The 27,749-nt window shown below is 38.2% G+C and overlaps 2 protein-coding genes and 1 long non-coding RNA gene across 41 annotated transcripts in view; 1 reads left to right on the top strand and 2 right to left on the bottom strand.

Moving 5' to 3' along the window:
• The window catches only part of DNAJC24 (DnaJ heat shock protein family (Hsp40) member C24), a 76,991-nt gene that overhangs the window by 46,003 nt on the left and 3,239 nt on the right, over window positions 1-27,749 (top strand). For 2 of the 9 annotated variants that reach the window (XM_017345729.4, XM_070072019.2), the window contains exons 4-5: window positions 10,516-10,584; window positions 19,504-19,670. In XM_017345729.4, coding sequence (XP_017201218.3) covers window positions 10,516-10,584; window positions 19,504-19,607 — 173 coding nt within the window. In that variant the 3' untranslated portion in view covers window positions 19,608-19,670. Of the gene's footprint in view, window positions 1-10,515; window positions 10,585-16,215; window positions 17,563-19,503; window positions 19,671-27,749 lie in introns of those variants that run through there. The other 7 variants (XM_008269304.5, XM_070072006.1, XM_002709030.6 and 4 more) reach the window with 6 other exon arrangements.
• On the bottom strand, window positions 1,397-10,508 carry LOC149128357 (uncharacterized). Its single transcript, XR_016218032.1, has 2 exons — window positions 1,835-10,508; window positions 1,397-1,733 (listed from the first exon to the last, which is right to left on the bottom strand). It is a non-coding gene; the product is annotated as an uncharacterized LOC149128357 (long non-coding RNA).
• The window catches only part of IMMP1L (inner mitochondrial membrane peptidase subunit 1), an 84,118-nt gene continuing 73,920 nt past the window's right edge, over window positions 17,552-27,749 (bottom strand). For 22 of the 31 annotated variants that reach the window (XR_011387824.2, XR_011387820.2, XR_011387825.2 and 19 more), the window contains 2 exons: window positions 18,849-18,959; window positions 17,552-17,717 (listed from right to left, as the gene is read on the bottom strand). Coding sequence is in view for 15 of the 31 variants with exons in the window: in XM_089309968.1 (XP_089166094.1) it covers window positions 17,649-17,717; window positions 18,849-18,959 (180 nt within the window). In the remaining 16 variants the exon portion in view is untranslated. Of the gene's footprint in view, window positions 17,718-18,848; window positions 18,960-20,278; window positions 20,421-27,749 lie in introns of all 31 variants that reach the window. The other 9 variants (XR_016218010.1, XR_016218009.1, XR_016218005.1 and 6 more) reach the window with 2 other exon arrangements.

Raw genomic sequence — 27,749 nt, 5'->3', positions numbered from 1 at the left:
TACCACTCCACAGCCTGTATACTATTACATATTACATTATAGTATTAGATATTAGTGAAATTGACTAGAAGCCTGCTGTCCAAAGAGAAATGGTGTAGGGAGAGGTCAAACATCATAAAATATTCTCTATTGTGAGGGTATAAGGTGGGGTATACCCGAAATGGAAAGAAATAGCAAAATGAGTCAAACGTGAGCATAGAGTTACATTCAAGAAGGGTTTTAAGAGATGTTAGAACAAATAATCAACATATTCAAGACTTTCTCTTTGAGAAGTCCTTGTAACATTGGATTTCTTTTAAACTTTGAGTCCTTGGTTTTCAGCTTTTAAGCTTTTAATGGAAGCAGCTGTGGCCACTGAATCACAGGGGACTCGTGGGTTAGTAGTTTAGACAAGCCAAATATACTGAGAGTTGGGCCTGATTCATGATTCAAATAAATAGCTTGGGATTTATATGATGTCAGTCTGCCTTGCAGATTTCTCAAGCAGGTGATTACTGAATTGAGCTGTTCTAGGACTGCAGAAATAGCTTCTCATGCCATTTTAGTTCCTTAGATCTAAGCATTAAATATTTCTTTTTTTAAAAAAATAACTTAGAAAAGCAGAGTTACACACACAGTTACAGAGATCTTCCATCTGCTGGTTCATTCTCCAAATGGCTGCAATGGAGAGGACTGGGCCAGACTAAAGCCAAGAGCCTGGAACTCTATCCATGCCTTCCACATGAGCAACAAGGACCCACATACTTGGGTTATCTTTCACTGCTTTCCCAGGCACATTAGCAGGGAGTTGGGTCAGAAATAGAGCTGCCTGGTCTCAAACCAGCACTCACACAGGATAATGGGGGTCACAGGCAATGGCTTAAACTTGCTGTACCACAACACTGTCCCCTAAATATTTCATTTTTCCCAGAGACTATGAATAGTAAAGAATGAGTGCTTTATTTCAATTTTAAATGGAGGTTGGCTTGTTATTTTGAACCTTTTATACCAGAGCTATTTTTCAAAACTCTCAAAATCAACCTACTTTTGTGTTGTTATTTCTGTTTAATATTTTTTTCTTGATGCATCTTAACTGGCTCCTTAAAAAAAGAAAATGAACTTGAACTTTTAATGGTGAGGATTTAGATTTGATAGAAGGCAAACCTCTGAGAGTGTTAATTTGTTAAAGACCAGGATAGGTTACCAAGAGAGAGAGAATTTGTTAGAACAAGGTCAAAGCACTCTTTTTTTCTGGGTCACCCCCTGGGGACATGGAAATAGCTTTGTTGTACAGAACTCTTCTTGCGTGTGGTAATAGTTCATTGTAAAACTTTCTTTTCATTAGGATGTGCTTTAAATATGTTTGTTTCCTGCCCACAATTAACTTACAGTATAAAATAAATGAGATCTGAAACACTTGGGAAGGAGGTAGGAGAGATGCTTTCTTGGCTGATATTGAATGCTTTCTCATATCTCACAGCTCAAAGTAGGTGCTCTGTTGTAATACAAATCTCATCAATACTGCCCATAGCCATTTTCCTATCAAAAAGATAATTTAAAGTAGTTCTTGACATCCATATTTCTTTGCTTCTTCAAAGAAATTATCAGATGGGTTCTTCATAATACACAAGAAGTAACAGTCTAGGCCAGATAACTTAAAGTAAAATAGACAAGTTTTTTTCTTTCTTATTTCCTCTTTTCTGCTCTTCAGTTGATATTTTAGGGCACATTGACTAGGCTGTAGAAAAGCAAACCTAAGAAAAGGATTAGTAATATTCAGTTCACAGAGATTACACATTTCAAAAGCAATGTTAACTAGTGAATTTAATTAGTTAGTTTCAGTTGGCATATTTACCTTATGGTTTTCTAAGATGCTTCCAAAGGCTGCTTCCAGTGTTCCTCTGAAAAGGGATGTAGTTATTCAAGACTAGGCTTTGCATTTCAACAAGATGAGCATTTTGGAAAACCCTTATGGGATTTACAAAATATTCACTTGAACAAAATCTGTTGAATAGGTTTTGTTGCCTTTATAAACCTTGTGGGGAATGTTCTCATATATTAAGCACATTAAAAAAACATATCAGAAGTATATCATGGGAAAATAATATGGATCATGATTCAGTAGCTTTGTAGTATGACAGTAAAACATATCTGTGATGTCTTGGTAACTCTACAGAGTGACACTCGTAAGTTGAGTTACTTCTGGGTGACCTAAAGAGGAACAAACCTTCAAATGAGGTTAATCAGATTAAATAACATTTTTTTAAAGTAGGTTTTGTTAAAAATCCTCACTGGTAATGTATATTAGAGTATTAGTCTGTTTTAGTGAAACATTTTGGTAATGTGGAACCTTTATTCTCCACAGTTAGCCAAGTACGTGGATAGCCAAAACAGCCTGACGCAGAAGAGGGTTGGGTGAGACCTGTGAAAGGAGCATGTGTTCGCTCATAGTTCATCAGGCCATCTCCTTAGTTAGGTACAATAATAGGTCCATTTCTTGTGTTTTATTGTACAATTCATTTCAGCCCTTTGTTAAGATAAATATTTGTGAATGGAAGATAAACAAATCTTAGACCAAATGAGGAACACATTGTAAAGTCCCACCAAGATTTATGTTTCATATAACTGAGTCGATAAATAATTTCTTAAAATACGAATTCTTCCTGCAAAACATATTAAAGACCGATTAACTCCAAAAGCAGGGGAATAACATACTGTGAAATTGTAGATGATCTGAATGTGGGTTAATAATTACTTAAGACCAGAGCATAAATTATGTCCTAGAACTGACCCTTAGAAAATACTTGTGTTTGTCATTAGAATTTCCATTTATGGTCATATTAGTATTTCCATTTGATTTTAGGAATTTCAAAATTGGCTGTAAATATTTGCTTCAGGTAAAACGTGAAGATAAGCATCAGGGGGTATGTTTTTTTGGTGACTGTTTCTGGGAAAAGTAAGTATGTGAAATGATGCAGAAAATCCATCTAGACAGTTTGGGACTGGCATTATCTTGAGAGGGAGAAGAGAGTATACAGAAAACTTTGTGTGAGGGCCCTTAAGCCCCATCTTATTTGTCACAAGAAGATGACTACTCATATGATTTTACTTTTACTTGAATGCAAATAACTTTTTTGAAATGAAAATGTATTTTAAGGTTATTTCTCACTGATTTTGAATGAAAATTTGGTTATCTTCACATAAGGTTATAGAAACCTGTTGGCAAGACTGTAGGGGTAATTCCGAAACACAGTTCAAGGTTCTGATTTAATAATAGAAAAGTGTAGAATTTTAGGAAGTTTTTGTTTTCAACTTTAACTTTTCCCAGTTTCTACCTGAGGAGGATCCTGTGAATTCAGTCTAAAACAGATGGGTCGCGTTTCTCACTGCTTATTTTTCATCAGACTTGAAACTTGGGCCTCAGATCACACCCAAGTTACTTATAATTTTCTATATTTACAACCAACGAATCAGAAATATTGTTGGCATGTCTTCTTTTTCAGAGTTTTTTTTCTGTGTGATCATTCTCAAAGGTACCACAGTAGTCCACTCCAGATTATAACACATATCCATATAATTTTCATAATTGGCCTTGCCTTCTTTATTGCTGCCTGCTCCTGGTCTTTTACATTTTGATCGATCTAGCTTTCTTTATTCTCACTCTTCTATTAAAGAAGAGCACTTAACCATTCACCTGGAATTTAAATAAGAGAGAAGCTTTGAAGCTCACCCCCATTACATTTTCCAGCTTCATCACCTATTGCAGACCTGAAGTGGATCCTGTCTTCTGGTTCATTTAGGGGCTCCCAGACGCATTTGTTAATAATGTTTGTCATTGCTCATAGCACCCTCCCCTTCTGATTCTTTACAGCTTTTTCTCTGTCCAAGGTCCCAGTGCAGGCCCTCATCCTTCTGTCCCCACCACCCTCTAAGCTTTCTTGATATTCTACCCCATCATCATGTCTACCCTCTGAATTTAGTCCACAAAATTTATTATTTTGAATTTTTTTTCTCTGGTTCCTATCTTTTGGTTCTGAGTTTGATACTTTGGAGGGACTAAAAAAAATTTGTGGCTTTGATAATAATGGGTCAGTTTCAATGGGACAGGCAATAGCAATGTATACAAACTTCACAGAGAGGAATTGCTGCCTTTCTATGCTATGGAACTTGAGCTTTCCCCCCCCACTAATCATAGACTGGTTTTTAGTCATTTTCTTATGGTCTGATAAGGACAGATCAATTCAGCTTTATGAAATAATAAGTAAAAATAGTGCTGTAATCTTCATTAATATCTATGTTCCAGAGAAAGAGTCTAAGGCTCAGAATTTAAGCAGTTTGACTAAGGTCACATAGCTAGTAACTGACAGCAGGGATTCAAAGCCATTCTCTCTAACTCTGTATCACAGTTAGCATCACTGTGCTAGGCTTTCAAGCTTTGAATGGTTGTGTGCAGTCTACTAGTATTGGTTCCAGATAGGCAGGGATGAGGCATTTTTTTAAATAATTTTGAAACTTATGTATGTCATTGCCCATACTGATAGTTCATTTTTTTAAAAACAATTTATCTATTTATTTGAAAGGCAGAGCTACAGAGAGGCAAAGGGAGAGAGGGAGGGAGGGAGGGAGGGAGAGAGAGAGGGAGAGAGAGAGATAGAGAGAGAGAGAGAGAGAGATCCTCCATCCACTGGCCCACTCCCCAAATGGCCTCAACAACGGCCAGAGCTCGGCTGATGTGAAGCCAGGAACCAGGAACCTCCCATGTGGGTGCAAGATCCCAAGAACCTAGGCTATCTTCTACTGCTTTCCCAGGCCACAGTAGAGAGCTAGATCCAAAGCAGAACAGCCAGGGCTTGAACTGGTGCCCACATGAGATGCCAACACTGCAGGCAGGGGCCCAACCCGCTGTGCCACAGCATAGGCCCCAAGGGATGAGGCATTGTTGAGGGTCAGAACAAGAGGCCAGACCTACTTCTGCTGCTGCTCCACCTGTAAAACCCAAGGAATTCAGTTTCTGAGTTTAATTTGGTTCCTTTCTTAAGCACTGGGTTTATATAAGCTCCACAGTTCTTTAAGTTCATAATTAAGCTCCAAGTTTGTAATTTTTCTTCAATGTGGAAAGCCTTGTAATTGTGACTCTTTACTCTGATCTAGGAAGAGACAACAGGGCTGTATGGTTTAATAAATACATTTCAAATTAAATATTGCCTTATTTTCAATTTCTTATCAAAGTAAAGACTTTTCTAAGAACAGAGATATGTTAAGGAGAAACAGATTCCCTTTGAGATACTTCCTATATGAAAACTTTAATTACATATAGTGAAATAATTTTTAAGAATGAGGTGATTGTTTAAAATTAAACTGCTTGGTTTTAAGACAGCCAAAAAATGAGTTAGACCGGAAGGAAAACACTGCTGTTTTAACTTACACACGCAGATTTCAAAGCAAACTTTGAACCTTTGAAATGCCATAAAAATAAATACAGTGAGCTTATTGCTATGTGCCATGATGATGCTGTGAGTAACATGATATTGACTGCCACACAAGACAGTATACACAGAGCTGCAGATGAGGTGGTTTGGATCTTTTGGCCAGTATTCAGCTGAATGAATTTCTCAGCCATCTGAATAAAGTTAAAATTTCTCATCCCTCTAACTTTTTGTTGATGTTATTTATTTTTTATTTATACTGTTTTGTAAAATTGTAGCCCCAGTTGGAAGGCGTATCTTGGGAATAGAACTGTCATTATTTAGACATTAAACAGAGTTGTTTTAGAAATTTTACTGTCATTAGGAGGAAGTTTAAAGGACTGGAATTCCATTGTCTTGTAAGAAGTAAGAAATATTTATTGATTCCCAAATGGAGCTGAAAAAAACCTTTCCTCTTTTAGAAAGTTGTGAATGACCCAGCGAGAGCTCTAGTAAGCTTTACTGAACCAAGCTGCTAATAGTTATTTAATGTTATTCTTCAGTGTGAAAGAATCTCCGTAGATTTTCCTTTTAATCTCTTTGAATTGCAGGCTCATAAACCTCTCTGATGAGTCCTGCCACTGTTTTCTTAGATCCCACTGTTGAGACAATGGAGCCACAGAATTCTTTCACCTCTTGTTGTCAGACAAATCCAATAGAACACAAGGTCAGAAGGGCCTATACTTCTAAAGGTTGAAAGATTCTTTTTCAAGTAACCACATAAATTATTTGATTTTAGCATTATATTCCTGAGGAACCTCTCTAATGCACTGCTTTCTATATGTAACTCCATTTCAAAGTATTTCTTGTCTCCTTGTTTTGCTAAATGTGTGAGTACAACACAGGATGTTCTAAGATACCTTAGAAAAAGTTGAACCCATTTTCTGCAAAAGACTCAGGAATCATGTCATGTCATTGGACTCAAGATAGAGTACATCAAATGGCAGGCAATGCTTTTTCTTTCCACATGGCTGTAGTTTATTTGTTTTAAATGGTTTTCACCATTCTGTCGCAAAGAATCCAGATTTCAGATCTTGGATCTGACTCCTTAATTAAATCACCAAGTCAATTTATATCTCAACATTTTTAGTGGTGTCACGTTAACTGAAGAACTTGGAGATAGGAGTTGCATTATGTTTCATTGCAATGAGCAAAAATATTTATAATATGTAATACTACAAAATTAACTTATCTGTTTTGAAGATGCCCTGCCTGATTAGTAGACAATTAACAAAGCTAATTACTAGGTTCCTGTGAGTTACTTTCAGTAGATGGGGAAGAATTACGTTTTCTAATTATAACCACAATAGTGGACAAGCAGAGATTATTGTTTAAAAGGGGAAAAAAACAACATTGATTTGTTTGTGCTCCTTCCTTGTAATTGTACTGGGGGTTGTAGAGGGGGAGGGAATTTGCTGTTGCCCCAGCCCTGGACACCTGCCTCTCAACAAAGGATCTTGGTTACCCCCCACTGCCCACATTTAGATTCACCTTTTACTTGTATGTACCCCGTCTGCTCATTATACAGTTCTCCAGGGATCCAATTTTCCTTGGAGTTAATCACCCCAGCCTTTTTCAGAAGTTGGTTAAATTACCGTCCTTTCAGAGAATACCCTTTCTTATGACACGTTTCTTTTCTATAACTTTTCTTTCATATTTCTGTTTTAAAATGTAGCCATTACAGTCTCAACACATTCATGACCTAATTTAAAACTTTTATTGAAGTATAATATTCTTAACAGAGAAATGTACGTATCTAAGAGTATAGCTTGATGGATTTTCACAGCAAACATACCCATTTGACCAGAAGGCCCCTTGTGAATTCTCCCAACAGAACTCTATAGACTAGTTTCACCTTCTACATTTCATGTCATGGGGCATCATAAGTATGTCACATAATTGATTTTTAAAACAAAATCCTCACAGAAAGTTGGGTTGCATGTACATCATGTTATATAATCAGGTCAATCTACATATGTTTAGACAGTCCCAGAATATGAGAATATTTTAATATCCTCCTTTTAACTCTGACCTTGGGCAAGGTATTAACCATGTTTGTGTCTGTTTTCCTCTTACCATGACATATTAAGCAAATCTTCAAACCAATAAATAGATAGCTATTCTAAAACTCCTGTGCATAGAGATAGAAAAGAATAATAAAAATGTAAAAGCCAGTTTTTTGAGTAAGTGAAAAATAGAAATGGTTGCACGTGAAAAACTAACTAGGTGAGAATAACTACAGCTTCCCAGTAGAGAAACAGAACAATAGGAAGCTGACTTGCTTGACAGTTATATTTGCAAGTTATTTTTCAATAAAAATGGTATAGCAGGTTTATATGAATGGGTTGTCTTTTTGTACAATTAATTTTTTATAGATGTTCAAAACAGATTAAGAAAGCTGATTCATACTGTCATTATCTTTGCCCTAATTTCCTTTAATTGATTTTAAAATTAAGATCTGGGTAAGACATCCTGGAAAATAGGCAACCTTCTCCTGAACAGTATCTGTTGAGTGCCAACTGGCCCCATTCCTCAAATCTATAACAGTGTTTAATTTACGCACTTTAGCAAACCGTCCTGGTCCTTCTATGAAACTAAAATGTCATTAAGACTTTTCCCCCATCCACGAGACTTATACATTTTTTAAGTTGGCAAAAATTGGAAGGTGCAGCATGTGGGAATTAAATTGTTCTGTTTTATTCAGACATTATATACTGATACAATCTACATAAGCTATTCAGTAAGCGTACAGAAGTGCAGGAACCAAATCCAGCCACTGGACAAAGTCTTTATCTTTTGATTTTAGGGAGCGTCTAATAGACTAGTGGTACCCAGTAAATAAGAAATGGGTTAATATTTGGCATAGCTTAATAAGAAAATATGGTGAGTTCAAAATATTGGATAATCTCTTCATCTATTTTAAAATTGTGTAACTCACCAATAAATTTTGAGCAGGCAGTTATTAAATATAATTAAATTGCCGGCATTCACACAACAGAACAAAGGAAAGCATTCTCAGCAAGTGAACAAGAGACTAGTGAGACAGCTGAAGAAGTTTTCATTGGGGGGTTAGTTTTCAGTAGTTTATTTTTAAGCATTGACTTCTGGAAGAACTGTGCAAGCATACAGAAAATATAACATTACTTGAAAAGCAAAAAAGTGCTCCCAAACTATAGTTGCTTTCTTTGCCCTAAAGTGCACTTATTTCAAACTAGAGAGCATTCTTCTACTACCTGGACTGTAGTCTTTCTAAATGTAGGTGGAATTCCAGGCTTCCTTGGACCTTCCTTCTGTAGGAAAAACAGTAGCCCATGGAAATCACAGCGCAGCATAAAAAACAACACCAAAAAAAAAAAAATTGTATTGTGGGGTTATTGAAATATTAAAGTAATTCTCCCTTTAAGTTTCTTATTATCCTATTGCAAGCAATTAAAGATCGATGACTAGCATCCGCTTACATTTGGGCAGTACTGCTTTATTTAAGGCAGTTGTAGCCTGATCTTATTTGATCAGGCTAAAATTGCTTTATTCTATTAGTCTGTTGGAGCCACCATAACAAAATACACGACTGAGTTGTTGTAATGAAATACCAGCCTTATCCAAAATTTCTTTCTCACAGTTGTGGAGGCTGAGAAATCCAAGTCAAGGGATTGGCCAATTCAGTTCCTGATGAGGACCCTCTTCCTAGCTTGCAGACAGCCGCCTCCTTGCTGTGTCCTCACATGGCCTTTCTTCTGTGTACGGGTGCATGTGGAGCAAAGAGGTCACTCTCTCTGTTCTTGTAAAGCTACAGATCCTTTCAGATCAAGATCCAACTCACAGTGACTTCATTTAGACTTAATTACATTCTGAAAACCCTGTTTCCAAGTATATTCACATTGAGGGTTAGGGCTTCAACATGAATTTTGGAGGAATATCCATAGCAACCCTCCTGAAGGAAGGGATGACTCCTGTCTTGGAAAAACAGATGCACTCAAGGTTAGAAAGCTTACAACTAAGGCTCAGGTTACTTATTTTTACCCAACTCCACTCTGCCTTCTTAGCTTCAGATAGTCTATCTGCCAAGGCTTTCTGTCCCTTACAAAAACACAGGTCACTAACTGATCACAAAGAATCAATAAATGGACTTCATGCTCTTGCATGATGCATGTTGTGAAAATGGGATAGCTTGGCCGACGCCACGGCTCAATAATCTAATCCTCCACCTAGCGGCGCTGGCACTCTGGGTTCTAGTCCCGGTTGGGGCGCCGGATTCTGTCCCGGTTGCCCCTCTTCCAGGCCAGCTCTCTGCTGTGGCCCGGGAGTGCAGTGGAGGATGGCCCAAGTGCTTGGGCCCTGCACCCCATGGGAGACCAGGGGAAGTACCTAGCTCCTGCCTTCGGATCAGCGCGGTGTGCTGGCCGCAGCGCGCCAGCCGTGTCGGCCATTGGAGGGTGAACCAATGGCAAAGGAAGACCTTTCTCTCTGTCTCTCTCTCTCACTGTCCACTCTGCCTGTCAAAAAAAAAAAAAAAAAAAAAAAGGGATAGCTTTTGATTGTTGAAGTTTTAAAATAGTGGTATGTGGCTAGACTTTTTGGCCAGCTTAAATCAGATATCCTTAACACTGCTGTTAAAAGTGGTAGGCTGGAGCTTGAGTTTGTGGTAAAGTCAATTAAGCTGCAGCTTGGAAAGCCTACATCCCATATCAAGAGTATGAGTTCAAATCTTGGCTGTTCCACTTCTGATCCACCTTCCTGCTGATTCTTCCTGGGAGGGAGCAGATGTTGGTTTAAGTGCTTGGGCCCCAGCTACCCATGTGGGAGACTTGGATGGAGTAGAGTTTCAGGTACCTAGCTTTGACCTGGCCAAGCTCTGGCTGTTGCAGGCATTTGGGGAATGAACCAGCAGGTGGAAGATTTCTTTTTCACTCTTTCTCACTCTGCCTTTCAAGTAGGTGGAAAACAATATTGATAAGCTAAGTTTTTAAATGGTAAGTAAACTAGAATTGTAATGACCAGTGTGGAGTTGCCAGTATTCTTCATGGTTACAATTAAAGTACAAGAACTAAATGCTTAATTTTATATTTTACAGAAGATGACCTAAGAAATGTGGGACCAGTAGATGCCCAAGTATATCTTGAAGAAATGTCTTGGAATGAAGGTTGGAATTTTTCTGTCTGTTGGCTAGAATGAAGAAAAATATTAGGGATTTTTTGGGGGCAGGGGCATTTTTTTATAAGGGGAAAAAAACCCTCATACACTATTTGGAAATTTTATAAAGAAATAATACCTTTGCCTTCCATATACATATGAGTATTTTTGCTTGGTCTAGTTTTATTTCCTAAGTTCATGTACTAATATCTCTCTCTCTGACTGACTTCCAGTTACTTATCTAGTTTAAGTAGATGTTAGGTATGTAACAGTCCTTCTTTTTTGCTTTTAACCACGTTGGTTATTGCATTACCCTCTGTATAATTTAAGTAAAGTCAGAGAAGATAATCCTTACCATTCTCCTTGTTGATGATTGAGAATAATTCCTACGAGAACTTTTATTTTCTCTTTAGGTGGTATATTAATATCTGAGAGGAGCTTATGGAGAAAGAACAGGTTTATTTCCTCTTAAAGTTTGTAGGTTACACTTAAGGACCAGGTAGCCTTGTAAACAGCCATCCACTGGAGGTTGAGCATGGCGAGTGTGGAGGAACGATCACATAGTGAGCCAAGCAGCAGATGGAACTGAGAACTCAGATAAAATGAGCAACAGTCGCACAACAACTGCCCTAAAGGGCATGCTCTCAATGACCCAAAGACCTCTCTGCAAGCATAGCTTTTTTTTTTTTCTTTTGACAGGCAGAGTGGACAGTGAGAGAGAGACAGAGAGAAAGGTCTTCCTTTTCCGTTGGTTCACCCTCCAATGGCCGCTGCAGCTGGCGCACCACACTGATCCGAAGCCAGGAGCCAGGTGCTTCTCCTGCACTCCCATGCGGGTGCAGTCATCCTCCACTGCACTCCCTGGCCACAGCAGAGAGCTGGCCTGGAAGAAGGGCAACCGGGACAGAATCTGGCACCCCGACCGGGACTAGAACCCGGTGTGCCGGCACCGCAAGGTGGAGGATTAGCCTATTGAGCCGGGGCGCCGGCTGCAAGCATAGCTTTTGACCACCATAATTAGATCAAGTCTGCACCCTTAGTTCATCAACCATTAATGTAAAGACATCAGAGTGTAAACATTCCCTTGAGTTTTTGGGACCCGCATGGGAGACCAGAAGCACCTGGCTCCAGGCTTCAGATCAGCGTGCTGCGCCGGCCGCAGCGTGCCGGCTGCAGCGTGCCAGCTGCAGTGGCCATTGGAGGGTGAACCAACAGTAAAGGAAGACCTTTCTCTCTGACTCCCTCTCTCACTGTCCACTCTGCTTGCCAAAAAAAGAAAAAAAGAAGGCCTACTTAACAGAATCATAATCTATCAGGGCAGGGCTCTTAATATATGCTGTTCTACTTGGAGGCTTGAATTTTTACTCTCTTAGGAGGAAAAAAAATACCTGTCATCCTCCTTGACTCAACATAAAGTCATGTCTTTGTATTACTAGAATTTTAAAAAACGTGAATCCAATGTGGTTTTTCTATCCTTGTGATGGTCTCTAATTGTTCTGGTTAGGCATTAAATTAAGCAAATACCTTTTGCTAAAATAGAAGCTATGAGTACGTTTCCCTGTACAAATGAAGAAAATCTGTTTCCTAGAATTTTTATATACTCATAGCCTTTTAACTTTATTGTTCAGCTCAGGGTACAAATTCCCTGAAGGTTTATAGAAATTTACTAATGATGAGAATGGGTAGAAGGGAAACAGAGCCAGCCTTCTTGAAACCAAGTTTAGTTCTTTGATGACAAATTCTTAACATGGTGCTCTTAAAAATTGAATCAAAACCAGATTGATTTAGAAGGTAAAGATGTTTTTGCCTATGTAGACACTCTGCCTCCCACCACTCAAATGAGAGTCTGGAGTAGAAATTTTTATCTACTGTGAATAATTTAAAAACCTTGAGGTTTTGTGTAACTAGAGTTTGCGTTGGTAGTGAGTCTCATTAGAGCAGACTGCAAGTTCCTGCTATGAAGTTTGTGGAGAGGATAGATTAGAGTATGTCATTTATTAGGAAGATCTGCTGAACTAAATATATTTTTAAATATATTTTGCCTCCTTATCAATCCATATGTATATGTGTTTAATCTCTTTGATAAAACTAGTTTGTTTACTAATGATTCCTGATAAGGTGAAAGTACTGTAAACTGGTTTAATTTTTCTTTTTTACAAAGCTTTTAAAAAATACTATAATTTTAAGATTTTGTTTTAAATAAAAAATATGGATTGGTGGTTTGGGTATCTGTTCAATCACTAAATACACAGATTTTCTGATACAAGTGAATATGCCAACACATTAAGGGAAATGTACAAGATGAACTCCTCAAGAGCTGTTGTAAATGTGTGATTGTCCATGGGACTTGGAGTCGACTTGATAGTAAAGAGGGGCAGGCATTGGCCTAGTGACTAAGATGACAGTTTTGACATTTGTGAATACCCAAGTTCAATCCCTGAGGGCTCTTGACTCCAGCCTCCTGCTAATGCAGACCTTGGAGGCACTGGTGATGCCTCAAATAGATTCCTCCACCACATGGGATACATAAAGTGTGTTCGCCTCACCCCAGGCTTCAGCCCCAGCCCTGGCCACTGCAGGCATTTGGTAGTGTACCGGAAGATGGGAGTTCTCTGTTAATCTCGCTCACATTCTCTCCTTCTCTTCCTTTCCTTTCCTTTCCTTTCCTTTCCTTCCTTCCTTCCTTCCTTCCTTCCTTCCTTCCTTCCTTCCTTCCTTCCTCTCCTTCCTCTTCCTTTCTTTCTCTCCCCCTCCCTCCCTCCCTCCCCCCCCTTCCTTCATTTCTTTGAAAGGCAGAGTTAGAGAGAGAGGAGGAGAGACAGAATCTTCCATCCGCTGGCTCACTCCCCAAATGGCCTCAACAGTTGGAGAGCCTGAAGCTTCTCCCAAGTTTCCCATGTGGGTGCAGTGGGCCATCCTCCACTTCTTTCCTATGGGCATTAGCAGGGAGCTAGATCAGAAGTGGAGCAACTGAGACTCATACCAGCACCCATAAGGGATGCTGGTGTTGCAGGCAGAGGCTTCACCCACTACACCACAACACTGGCCCTTCTCCCTCCCTTTAAAAAACAAATCCCAACCATAAGCAATAAAGTGGTAATAAGCAGATCCACTTCATTTAACATCCTTGATTTTTATTAAAATTAACATTTTTATAGTTATGAAGATGGAAATAATCCTTATTCTCATGAGAGAGCATACTGAGCAACAGCTACATAAAGCCATTATTTTTGGAGGAATAACTTTAGAAAATCATATAAGTTTTGAACATTTCTTGCCATTAAAATATCAGTCTTAGAAAATGACATTAAACAAAAAGTATGAGCAACTGGACAAGTAAAAAAATCATTTAAGTATTCATTCTGGATAATTTTTTTTAAAGATGTTCTTTACTCATTTGAGAGGTAGAGTTACAGTGAGAAAGGTCTTCCTTCTGTTGTTTCACTTCCTAAATAGCTGCAACAGCTGGCGGTTTGCTGATCCGAAGCCAGGAGCCAGGTGCTTCTTCCCGATCTCCCAGGCAGGTGCAGGGGCCCAAGGACTTGGGCCATCTTCTACTGCTTTCCCAGGCCATAGCAGAGAGCTGGACTGGAAGAGGAGCAGCTGGACTAGAACCAGCGCCGCAGGCAGAAGATCAACCTACTGCGCCACAGCACTGGCCCCTGGATCATTTTTAGAATGACCTTGGAAGATGATGATCTGTAATGGAGAAACATTGATAAAACCCTACATAATGGACATAGTCAAATTGTCAGCTGCCCAATCAGGGGGTAATGTGAAATGATGCCTTTTATTATGCTTAAAAATCAGACCTGAGCTAATCTTTGTCCTTCAGTTAAGCTATTATTATAATAGCTTGGTTATTTTGTTGGCCTTCATTCATTCATTTTTAAAATGATCACTGCTGGGGTCAGCATTGTGGTTTTAAGACACTGCCTCCAACACAGGCATCCCATATGAGTGCTGGTTCTTTTCTTGGCTGCTCCACTTCCGATCCAGCTCCCTGCTAATAATGCACCTAGGAAACCAACGGAAGAAGGCAGGCACAAGTACCCAAGCCCTGTTGTTGTGGCCATTTGGGGAGTTAACTAGCAGATGCAAGCTCACTCTCTCCTTGTCTTTTGCAAACTCTGCCTCTAAAATAAGTAAATAAATAAATGTTAAGGTAAAAAGCAGTAATTTCCAATTAAAACGGATTTCTGTGATAATACTTTTTTTAATGGCTTGATGATGGAATATTAAAAGGAGAAACTTTAATAAGATGTGAACTTTTAGTAAGCATTAATATTTGGAATCATCTATGACAAAACTCAACGGTAGCCCATGGTGTTCTCTGTGTCATTTACCAAGCACATGTCACCTCCAATTGCTTCTGAATGTTCACTGAAGTGGTAATAAAAGAAGAAGAGATTTAGCTTGTGAAAATCAATGGATAGAATATGTATATTTTTAGATAATTTAATAATAAAACAATTGTCTTTGAAAACACATTCTACTATATAGATGGTGGCTTTGATAGGGAAGATATTTGTATTTTTGAACGTAAGAGTAAATTATTTTTATTTATGGAGAAATTATACATTGCAAAAAATAAAAAGCAGGATCAGGTGAATGAATTCATGTTTTCCTTACTGAGAAAAGCAGCACAAAATTTTGGCTTATTTAATTGCTACTTTTTCTAAGGCTGAACTTGATAGAGAGCAAGTACAAGGAAGTTGAATTTTTCTTTTTTCTTTTTCTACATTGATGTGTTGTAAATGCTAATGAGGTTTCAGAATTGAAAGAAGGTATTTGATAACAGGAAATCATGCATCTTTCCAGACTTCATTTATCTCTAACAAAAAATTATTACAGTGGGAAAATAAATGATATGGTTAAGTTCTTTTTCTTCGACAGCCACTGCTAGGAGACAGTAAAATGGAATGACCAAAATGATCAGTGATTCTTTCAGTCAAAGGGCACAAGAATTTCAGCTTCCCAGGAAGACCACGGACTTAAAATTTCCATCATTAGGAGACTAAATGTTGCACTACATTGCCTCATTTGGCCTTCTGAGCTGAGATTTTTCTGTTGCTTCAGCCGTTATTTGGGAAAACCAGCCATACCCACACATCCCACACAGGTGGGGTGAAAAAACCATGACTTTGTATTTATATGTTTCAGTCTGGATTCTGGAAATAATATGATACCCAAACAGAAAGTATCCAGATATTGAACTTTATGATAAACAGCTCAGTTGTCAGAATTTTCTCTAAAAGGGACTCCAGGCATGAACATCATGTTCCCTTAAAAAATGAGCTGTGTAGGGCTGTTTTTCTTTTTCCTTCATGGTAACATTTTGGACAAACACATTGCTGAAGACATAAAACTTTGAAACTTAGATTGCTTCTGTGCACTCCCTTTCCCTTCAAAAACTCTGGACTGTTGAGTCACAGCTCCAGTCCGTCTGCTGTGCATGTAAAGATTCTTTGGTAGAGAATTTTTTAGAAATATTGCCCCTCTGCAAGAATTTTCTTCCAGCTGTCCATTAAATAATGTTATATTTCTCGAGCTTCCTTCTTTTGCTTTTGCAATTTCTATGGAATAAACTTTGCATTTTTAAAGGATGCTACTTATAAGCATTATTTTGTTCTCTTTCCAGACGATCATTCTTTTTCTTGGAGTTGCCGATGTGGTGGAAAATACATTATTTCCAAAGAGGAAGCTGAACAAGCTAACCTGATTTCTTGTGATACATGTTCACTAATTATAGAACTCCTTCATTAGAGCTAAAATTGTTTACCATTTGGAATTCTTTAATTGTATATTCTGAAACGATGAGAGGCTATTTGAGCTTGGTTCATTCAAGGAAATGGATTCTTTTGTTGTCAGACCTATTATTTGCAAAGACAATATAAGACTGTCAAGAAAAGGGCAACTTAGATAAATAAAAAAATTAACTTACTAATTTGTATGTATTTATAATTTATATATACAGGTTGTCACAGATAGGACTGAATTATATTTTATGAATTCCTATCTGAGAACTTTATTATTTTGTTTACTCCTTGGTGTCAAATAAGAATTTTCTTTGCCCTAGTATGTCTCCTCTTTTAGTGGGTAACAGTATTGTATTCTTTTGTAATTACTAAGTTTCTAACCTAAGAACTGCTAAAACTATGTAGGCCTGTTGTGTACCTATCTCAAAGCCTACCATTACACCCAAACTAGAATCTGCGTAACATATGAGCAGATTTCTCCCATAATGAAAGCTAGATGTAGTTATCTATGAAGGTATTTCAAGGTCAATAAAGAAGGCAAAATGTCAACTGTAGAACTGAAAAATAGCTATGGGGGCAGAAGACTGACTCCAATCATGACCCTTTATTTCCAAAGCCTGTGAACACTGCCATTTTGAATTTTAAAAGTAATTTAGGAAAAGAAAGCTATAAAAGCAAATCTGAAACTGGTATATTACTTTCCTCTTAGAATTTCAGAGTATTAAGAAATATTTATAAATAAGTAACCAGTGCTTTGGTAGTATGATGAAACAGACTTTTATATTATTATTGAAAATAGCAGATGTAAAGGTCATACCCCTTATAGATTTCTTTTTCTATGTATTTAATATTCTGTGGATAGTGTAAGTCAGAACTCATTTAAAGAACTTTATGGGATCACTGAAACATTCTTACTCCAGATGAGTGGGCCAGGCATGTAACATGACAGATCACTGTAAGAGTTACTACTCTGCTAAAAGAGTAGCTGAAGTATGAAGCATGTCCAAGCAGAGCAGAGCAGATTACTTTCATCGTATCTGTAAAACTAACGATTCCAAAGTGAGGTATTCATCCAGATTTTCCCCTCAGAATATTTTTATATCTGTCAACATTTAGATGACTTTAGATTACATTTTTATCCATATGTTTTGAACTGATATTGTTTGCAGAGTGTATCTTGCTTATTGTTTATATCTGACAATTAAAAATAAATAAAACTGAATAGTAAATAGTTTATTGGTAAGTATATGGTTTCAATGGCAATAACAAATTCACTTGAAGAGGATACAATATAAAGTCAAAGAATAAATGCTTTTTAATCATCAGAAAATCTGTGGCCATTAGGGCTGTCACGTAGAAATCCAAAATCACTCAGAGGCCAAATCTGTAAAATCAAAATGTGATTGAAGACAGTTAATGAAAGTTATGTTATACAATAATCATATTCCCTTTTTCTATTCATCCCGTTTCTCTATGCCACTTATTCATCAGTCAAGAATAAAGTTTTCTGTATCAGAGTAAGTCTTTAGGAAAGAAACTTAGATATTTAAACTCTGAGGGGCCAGTGTTTTAGCATAGGGGTTAAGCTGTGCCTGTTGTGCTGGTGTCTGTGTGAGCACAGCTTCAAGTCCCAGCTGCTCCACTTCTGATCCAGCTCCTGCTAATGTGCCTGGGAAAGCAGTGGAAGATGGCCCAGGTGCTCGGGCCCTTGCACCCACATGGGAGACCCGGATGAAGCTTCTGGCTCCTGGTTTCAGCCTGGCCTAACCCTGGCTGTTGCAGACATTTGGGGAATGAACCAGTGGACGGGAGGGAGGGGGAGGGGGCAAGGAATGATCAATCAGTCTGTCTATTCTTCTCTGTAACACTTTCAAATAAATAAATCTTAAAAAAAAAAAAAAAAACAAACCTCTAATCGTGAACATTTAAACATTATAGAAGAAAATAAATGCGTGTGGTATGTGCTGGCATTTGGGAAGTAAACCAGTGGGTGAAAGATCTCCCTCTCTATCTCCCTCTCTTTCCATCACTCTGCCTTTCAAATAAATAAAACTTAAAAAATAAGAAGAACCCTATACCCTACGGTCACTATAACAAAGGTAAGTCCATTACCCACTGTACTTAATGGGGGTATGCCCCATTACGGGTAGTTCGAACCTAAACTGCTCATCTACAAATGCCTATTAAAATGTGTCCAGGATATAAAGTGAATGTAGCTATAAAATTTATACAAAACAATTAGAATTTTAGAAATTAAAATTGAAGGTTTTGTAGACTAACAATAAAGCTTGAACTTTATTATTGTAACAAAAAATTATTCTCCATTACCACTCTTTATTCTAGTACAGGGAAAGCGGGCTGTAATGTTTGCATGTAGCTATTAAGAGGCCCACATGTTCATAAGATGTCATCATTCTAACTGGTAAGCCCACTAATAGCTGAAGATTTAAAAAATCATTTGAAGAGAAACAATACAATGAAGAGTAAGCTTACATTTGCAAGCAGAAAACTGTACCTTAAATAAGATTCGTCCTCTTATTAGTCCATATGGAATAGGTCCGTAGTACCTGGAATCTGTAGATCTCTGTAGATTATCACCTTCTAACCAAACATGACCTGTTGGCACCTAGAATTAATGAAAATAAGCAGCCAGTTAGAGATGATAAAACCTAGTTTGGGTCATTTAAAAATGTCATTTGAAGGTAGGATGAAGTGTCCTAAAGGTCTCTTATAAAAATACATACAAATCTTGAGATGTGCATTTATTTCTTACATAATAAAATAACTTCTGAATACCAAAGATTTCAACTTTTTAAATGATAATATGTTTTTTTGTCAAATGGTTCCCAAACATTACTTTTGTTATACAAACCGCAAAGAGAAGCTCTAAGAGATCAAAACAGTATGACAGGGTCATTAATTTAATAGACTTCAAAAGAGGTCATGAGGATGCTGACTGAAAATGTGCCCTCCTGTCTCAGTAACAGCGTAAGCAGGGCAGCCACTCACTCAGCAACATCCTGGGGCCAATACCAAGGCCAGACCTATTAGAATGCTCATGATGAACCAAATGGTAATTGATTGTGACATCAATTACAAATAATCTCATCATTTTATTGGAGTGGGCTTGTCAGAATTCTAATTAAGATCTCTGTTCTGCTTTTGTACAGGCCATATCTTCAATGCATTATACTCTGATAATGACCATCAAGAAGCAGAAGGACCTATTATAAAATCATCAGTTGTAAAATTAATGATGGTGTCCTCCGCCTAAATGAGAAGACCCTATCTCCTATATGTATTAACTGCTAAATAAATTTAAAATTTTACTCAGTGACAATCATAACCATATTTAGAACAGAACACAGTAAAAGCATGCTTTCTTCAACATGAAATATTTGCCCACTAATATCTGTTCAGTTAGAAACTTAAAAGATTACTCTCTGGTAACATTTTTTGAAATAGCTTAAAAGTATTATATCTTATTATTCAATAAGGCTGAGTTATTGTTCTGATAAAAAAAGTATTATGGAAAAGTTTAATGAAACCATTTTTTATTTTTATTTTTTTTAACTTTTATTTAATGAATATAAATTTCCAAAGTACAGCTTATGGATTACAATGGCTTCCCCCCCCATAACTTCCCTCCCACCTGCAACCCTCCCCTTTCCCGCTCCGTCTCCCCTTCCATTGACATCAAGATTCATTTTCAATTCTCTTTATATACAGAAGATCAGTTTAGCATATATTAAGTAAAGATTTCAACAGTTTGCACCCACATAGAAACACAAAGTGAAAAATACTGTTTGAGTACTAGTTATAGTAGCATTAAATCACAATGTACAGCACATTAAGGACAGAGATCCTACATGAGGAGTAAGTGCACAGTGACTCCTGTTGTTGATTTAACAAATTGACACTCTTGTTTATGGCATCAGTAATCACCTTAGGCTCTTGTCATGAGTTGCCAAGGCTATGGAAGCCTTTCAAGTTCACCGACTCTGATCATATTTAGACAAGGTTGTAGTCAGAGTGGAAGTTCTCTCCTCCCTTCAGAGAAAGGTACCTCCTTCTTTGATGACCTGTTCTTTAATGAAACCACATTTTTTAATGCCAAAGGTTATTTTTTTTTTTTTTACCAAAACAGGCCTCCCTGCCCTGAGGATGGTCCTTTTTTTTTTCTTCATGATTTTTTTTTTAAAGATTTTATTTATCTATTTGAGAAGCAGAGTTACAGACAGAGAGGTCTTCTATCCACTGGTTCGCTCCCCAAATGGCTGCAACAGCCGCAGCTGAGCCAATCCAAAGCCAGGAGCCAGGAGCTTCTTCCAGGTCTCCCATGCAGGTGCAGGGGCCCAAGCCCTTGGACCATATTCTACTGCTTTCCCAGGCCATAGGATAGAGCTGGATTGGAATAGTAGCAGCTGGGATTGGAACCAGTGCCCATATGGGACACTGGCGCTGCAAGCAGAGGCTTAGCCCTCTCTTCCACAGTGCCAGCCTCCGTGATATTTTTTAGACTTATTTATTTATTTGAACATCAGAACTACAGAGAGACAGAGGGAAAGGTCTTCCATCCACTGGTTCACTCTCCACATGTCCTCAAAGGCCAGGGCTGAGCAAGGCCAAAACCGCGAGCCAGGAGCTCCATCTGGGCCTCCCACAAGTATGCAGGCGCCCAAACACTTGGGCCATTTTCCACTGTTTTTACCAGGCCATTTAGCATGGAGCTGGATCAGAAGTGGAGCAACCAGGACACAAACTAGTGCCCGTATAGGACGTCAGCATTCCAAGCAGTGGCTTATCCCACTGCACCGTAACACCAGTCCCCAAACGGTTATTTTTTTAAAAAATTAAATTCAAAAAAGCATGTAAAACATTAATTTGACTTTATATAGGAGACTACAAGATTGTGGAATGTCATATATGTAGAAATATTTGTCAAAAACCTTCAGGTTAATTCTTTGCCCTTCAATACACTTAAATGTTACAAATCTCTTTGTAGAAAAAGGATGTAAATTCACTAAAAGGTTCTATCAGTATAAGACCACTCATTTTTATTAGTGGAACTGGTTGTAGATCCTAGGGCCAACAGCAAGACTAGTTCCTGCCTATATAATAGACTTATGTGTAATGAAGCATTAGACTGCTAAAGTAGGAAAATGAACAGAACAAAAGAGTGAATTTGGAAAAGCCCTATGTAATTAATATATTCCAAAGTATTAATTTGGGAAAACCTACAAGTCCTTCATGTTTTAATTTCCATAGTTTTTCCTTAAAATACACTTATTACTGAATTCTAAGAAAAGCAAGTTATGCATAAGTAAAATGAAGTTAGAGACATCAATTAAAAGCAAAAACTAAAACATTCCACAAACAAATAAGGCAACATACTAACCATCTAGGTAGCTCTTTGCCCATCTCCTTGATCACAAACCAGGGCCCATGGTTTATACATTCTATCGCTCCATGAAGTTTTCCCTAAACTTGTCTGCCCACACCAGATTCTCCAAGTCTGCTTTGCTTGGGACCCTGGACTATAACATCTCTTTATCTGCCTGGCTTTTGTGTCAGTCTTTACCATTTCTTTCTCATCTTTTCTTTCTTCCTCTAGAGCCTTCACTAATTTAGAATTAGTGTTTCAGAGTTCTGAACCCATCCCCTGTCGCTCCCCCTCTTCGCGGAGGAACGACACAGGACCCTGCGCTGTTCTTTCGTCTGCTCGGCCCTTCCCGGGTTTGCTGCTGGTCCTTCCCGGGTTGGCTGCCGATCCTTCGTGGAAGGGCGACTCCCCCTGCCACTTTCCCCACTTCCGTGGGGGAGCGGCACACCGCCGGCCGGCTCTCTCGGGGGCTGCTCAGGTGTTCCTTCAGATAGATGTTCCTGGTGCATGTTGTCTCTCTCCTCCTTTATAGTCCTCTTCCACCAATCCCAACTCTGCTACCCACATGCTGAGTACGCTGCTCTCCTCCAATCAGGAGCAGGATCAGCTCCTGCAGGTCATCACTCAAGTTGGCGAGAGGCAGCTGCGTAGAAGTTGTTTACTCCCTTCTCAGCACCAATATTGTGGGAGAGCAGATGCATAGAATAAGTCTTAATTCCAGTAACTTAGTCTAGTCCGAGTTGCTCCCCACAATTCCCCCTGTTATGTCTGGATCTATTTAACTGATTCACTTCTGGTTATATGGGTTATGTTTTCCATTTCCTCACCCATCTTAGCCATTTGTGATTAAGACAGACATTTATCTGTGAGTGAATTTGATGGCCTTCTATAGAGAATACTAAATGTTGAGGAACTTGGGTTTGGGCAGAGGCAGTTAACTACAGATCACCTTATTCCTTTTGAGTCTTGCTTTTAAGCTTGTTAGGTTAGTCTCTGTCTTCATTTTACTTTAAGGACTATTTGAGCTACACTGCTAAGGCACGCTCCTTTCCCAGTCTCCACTGAATGCTCTGGACAGTCACCAAGATCTGTCCATGCTGCCTAGATATAAATACGTCTCTCCAATCTAGGAAGATTGTGAGCTCTGGAAAATGTCTTATACCTCTCCAGTAATCATTCTCTGTTCAGTCCTACTGACTGTCATGACAAATAAGAAAAATTTAATATTCAGCCCAAAAGCCAATTGAATACCTATGTGGATTTCTGAAAATGTTGAAAAAGATCTTTCCTTCCTGGTAGTCTGATCCATATGTTCCTACCATGTAAACATCCCTCTTCCCCAGTATCTGCCTCTTCAACTCTTGAAGACCACCCCTGTTTTGTTTGAACTTTCTCTTACCCCACTGTAGTTGAAAACTGCCTTAAGAAAGCAGTTGGGGAAAGTATAAGTTTATTTTCTTTTTTCAGGAGTGAGTCTTGTCTGGTGTATGAGAACAGCTGTTTCATGTATATTATTCAGTCTTCTGATACTTTATGGCAGAAGGGCAAGTCCATCACCAGTGACTCCATCATTGCCAGAAGCAGACATTCAAATGACCTAATTTTAAAGGTTTTTGTTTTTAAAATCATACTTCATGGGGTGAGCGTTGCGGCACAGTGGGTTAAGTTGCCACTTGGGATGCCCACATCCCTTTTCAGAGTGCCTGGGTTCAAATCCCAGCTGTTCCACTTCCCATCCAGCTTACTGATAAGGTACCAGATGATGACGCAGGTACTTAAGTCCTCCCACCCACCCTGGAGACCCAGATGGAGTTCCGGGCTCCAGGCTTTGGCCTGGCCCTGCCCAATGAATCAGCAGATGAAAGATTCCTTTCTCTCCCTATATGCAACTTTGCTTTTCAAATAGATAAACATTTAAACGCTTACTTCATAATGATGTAGGCAGACAGTAGCCGCACATACACCCAACCCATTCCCACACATGGCTGGAAATATCCAATCTCTCTGTAGGTTTAGCACAGCCACTCCTCATCATGTACCTGAGCCCTATGTGTACTAGTTACCATGACACTTCTGAGAGGCCCAAAGAAAGAGGCATGAGTGAGCAGTACCCAAGCTCCATCCAAACTCTGACTCCTTTGAATATTCAGTTAAGTCCTGCCCCAAGCACCACCGCCTACCCTATAAAAGGAAGACCCCAACTTTCCAAGAGGCAGCAGCCCTTCCTTTGAGAAAGAAGGTTGCCTGTGCTCATGTCTGAGTATGTGCTATCCGTTTCAACTCCTACCCACCTTATATATATCTCCTCCTTGAGTATATTCGGAGGTGGAGCCAAGAACTTGGATCAAGCCTTGCTTTTGTTGAATTCCTCACAACAATAACAATATGAAAAGAATCATTTTGGGGAGCACTAAAATTTGGTATGTGAAGTGTGCTTTGGCATCTCCTCTTGCATCCCCAGCAATGTATCTCCTTTGTGTTTTTGTTTTACTATTTCCCTATCAGACTCTAGAAAACATTCACCATACTCCACGTGTCATGAGGTACTACACAAGGAAATTCATTATGGTATTGTCTGCATCTCAAAACTGGCAGCGTTATAAATGTTTCTCAGTAGGTAGAGACTAAATTTAAAGCTGATTTAAATAACAGTGGATAGTTGGTTTTAAAAACATAATAGATTGTGATGATATAGTCAATAGAAAACCAAGTTGCAGGGCAAGGTATATAGATTTTAAAAAGTATAAATTTCAAAGTTTACATTTTTATGACGTTCCTATTATTTACATTAGTTATATAAATATATACATACATACAGGCATATACATATATGTCTTAAAAGAACTCATTCAGTGATACTTTTTTTTTTAAGATTGATTTATTTGAGAGGAAGAGTCACAGAGGGAGAGACAGAAAGAGCAGTCTCCCATCCACTGGTTTACTACCCAGTTGGCTGCAAGGGCCAGAGCTGAGCCAATCTGAAACCACGAGCCAGGAGCTTCTTCTGGGTCTCCCATGTGGGTGCAGGGGCCCAAGCCAAGCACTAGGGCCATCTTCCCCTGTTTTCCCAGCAAAAGCAGGGAGCTGGATCGGAAGTGGAGCAGCTGGGATTAGAACCTGTGCCCATGTGAGATGCCTGCGCCATGGGTGGAGGCTTAACCTACTATGCTACAGCGCCGGCCTCAGAGAGTTGTACTTTTTAAAAAGGGAACATTGCCCATCATGATGCAAGTTAATTCGAGCTTTGTTGAATTTTTAAATTTTTGCTTTGTCTATTGTCATGTGAAAAGAGAATGACCTAGCTTCAAATTCATATAGTAGGCTCTTCCTCATAGTACAACTAAATGACATCAGTACTGTCATCAAATCTCTCCATTGCTCAAGTATTAATCTAACCAAGAACTCATTTATTTAAGCAAACATGAAATATAACACACTTTTGGTTTAGGTCTGAAATGCAAAACCTGACTTAGTATGGAAAGAGACAAAGAACAGAATAAAAATGTCTATTCTAACTCAAAACATGGTTATTGTCTGTTAATCTGTTGGTTATCACTGAGTTGAAAATTCAAACCAGATTAAAAAAATTTATAGCTGTAGTGTACAAGATACAAGGGTAGATTAAAACATTTTTAAGCTATGATGCTTTACAACTGAAGCTGAAAAGCACTCCAATAAACACATTTATAATAAATGTGTTAGAACTGGCCAAAAATGGAAATCCTAATTCCAAGTCTTTATTTATTACTTCTCATTTAAAACTTTTAATTCTTAGATTGTTTTTCTTTTATACAAGTCTGTCTTGCCATCCTGAATGAATGCATGAAACTGTTTTCAATGAAAGCCACTATAAATTGTCCTTACTTTTGCTCAAATATGAATTTTGGTCATTCAGACATAACTCACTTTACAGCTAAATTTTAAAGCATTTAAAGAATCCTTAAATCATTCTTGTTTTTTTCTTACTACTTACTAGTTTACTTCCTGAGCCATGATAAAACCTAATCTCAGGGCTGGACAAAAGAATCAAGCCTCTAGTTCTCAGCTATATTTACTGAGGTCTAGTTAAGTGCCTCCTTTTTAGTACAAGCAACAAATGTAATTGCCTCATGGCCTGCGGGTGTCCATTTAACAAAAGAGGCTTTTTGTGAGGCAACCACAGGTGTTACCTTTCTTGATTCAAGTGAAATCTGATGAATGAGTCCTCAATATCAAATAACACGTTTACTAAACTGTAATCAAACTCATTTGTTTGATTAAGCAAAGAACATCTACTTAAGAAAAAGTTCTGACTAAATACTAAGATATTTGTGTTTGACCTTTCAAAAGTTTCAAAAAATAAAATTCTAAGAACAGACTGATTTTTAATTAACAGCCTGTTTACCATATACTTTATAGTTTAAAACTAGCAAGGGTGAAGTGTGCATTTGCACACTGGCCCTACCTATTGCTCTTACTTCTTTATGTGTTCTAAAATGACTGCAAAAGAAAAAAGAAAGGATACTTATCAAAGAAACAAAATCATAAAGGCAAAGAGGAAAGTTTTTGGAATACTTTTTTTTTAAGATTAGATTTTCCTTTTCCTCTATGAAAAAAGGCACACCCTTTTAATGAAAGCAGATAAAGCCTTTTTCTTTCATTTTTCATAAAAGCAAATGGAAGTGATACTTCAGTAGCAGTTAAGTCTCAGAAGTATTTCATTTTGCACACATGATTATATCTCTCCATCAATGATATACAATCAGATTTCTACACCACCATGTAACTAATGCATATTGCTTAATCATGACTTGAGACTCTATGTATAACTACGAGACAATATTTGGAAAATAAATTTATTTATTAATATTATTTAAAAAGACTATATAAAAGCAAGTGTTTGTTCAAATCATGTAACAAAATTAGAAACATCATCAGTAAATAATTGTTTACCTTCATGCAATAGCAGCAAAAGCCATAAACAAACATATATGCAAAAATTTATAAAAATTATTACTTTTAAAAAACACAAAACTGAGAAAACATTAATAATCTTTAATTTTTAAAAAAGTAATGAAAGTGTCTCAAGTACCAGTTATTAGTATCTCTGAAAGCAAACTCAGGGAACAGTTTCACTAATATACTATTTTTGTTGACATTCTCTTTGTCCACATTCTGCCCACCTGAGCTAATTAAGACAGTGGACTATCTGGTAACCTGAAGTGCTTGCACATGAAATGCGTGACAAAGGATTATAAGAAACAGGCCCAGAACAACACACTGATTATTTCAATGGGTACTATTTCTATGTAGCCATGCTTCTTTTTCTTCTCACTTAAAAATATCTAAAAGTTAGACGTACAATTTGGGACATGCTCAATCTGACTTGCCCCAAATGGTAGAGTTAGAAATGTGCCAGGGGATTCCAATACAATCCCATCAAGGTGGCATGTTCCAATGCCATCTCACTAGTCCCAGTGATCAATTTCAGTTCACAATTGATCATACTAATAGGTCTAAAAGTCAAAGGGATCACATAAACAAGACTAGTGTCTGCTAATACTAACTGATAGAATCAAAAAGGGAGAGAATAATCCAACATGGGAAGTGGGATACACAGCAGACTCATAGAATGGCAGATGTCCTAAACAGCACTCTGGCTTCAGAATCAGCGCTTAAGGCATTTGGATCTGGCTGAAGAGCCCATGAGAGTATTTCAGGCATGGAAAACCAAGACACTCTGGGAAAAAAAAAAAAAAAAAAAAAAAAGGACCTAAATAAAAGATCTCTGCGAGTGAGATCCCAGTAGAAAGAACAGGCCATCAAAGAAGGAGGTACCTTTCTCTGAAGGGAGGAGAGAACTTCCACTTTGACTATGACCCTGTCGGAATAAGATCGAAGTCCGCGAACTCAAAAGGCTTCCATAGCCTTGGCAACTCATGACTAGAGCCTAGGGAGATTACTGACGCCATAAACAAGAGTGCCAAATTGTTAAGTCAACAACAGGAGTCACTGTGTACTTACTCCTCATGTAGGATCTCTGTCCTTAATGTG

This window comes from Oryctolagus cuniculus, chromosome 1, assembly GCF_051225735.1.
Source record: "Oryctolagus cuniculus isolate XC-2025 breed Fujian yellow rabbit chromosome 1, ASM5122573v1, whole genome shotgun sequence".
In the NCBI taxonomy this organism is placed as follows: Eukaryota; Metazoa; Chordata; class Mammalia; order Lagomorpha; family Leporidae; genus Oryctolagus; species Oryctolagus cuniculus.
Note: the sequence above shows the minus strand (reverse complement) of the source record. Positions and strands in the feature narration are given on the sequence as shown.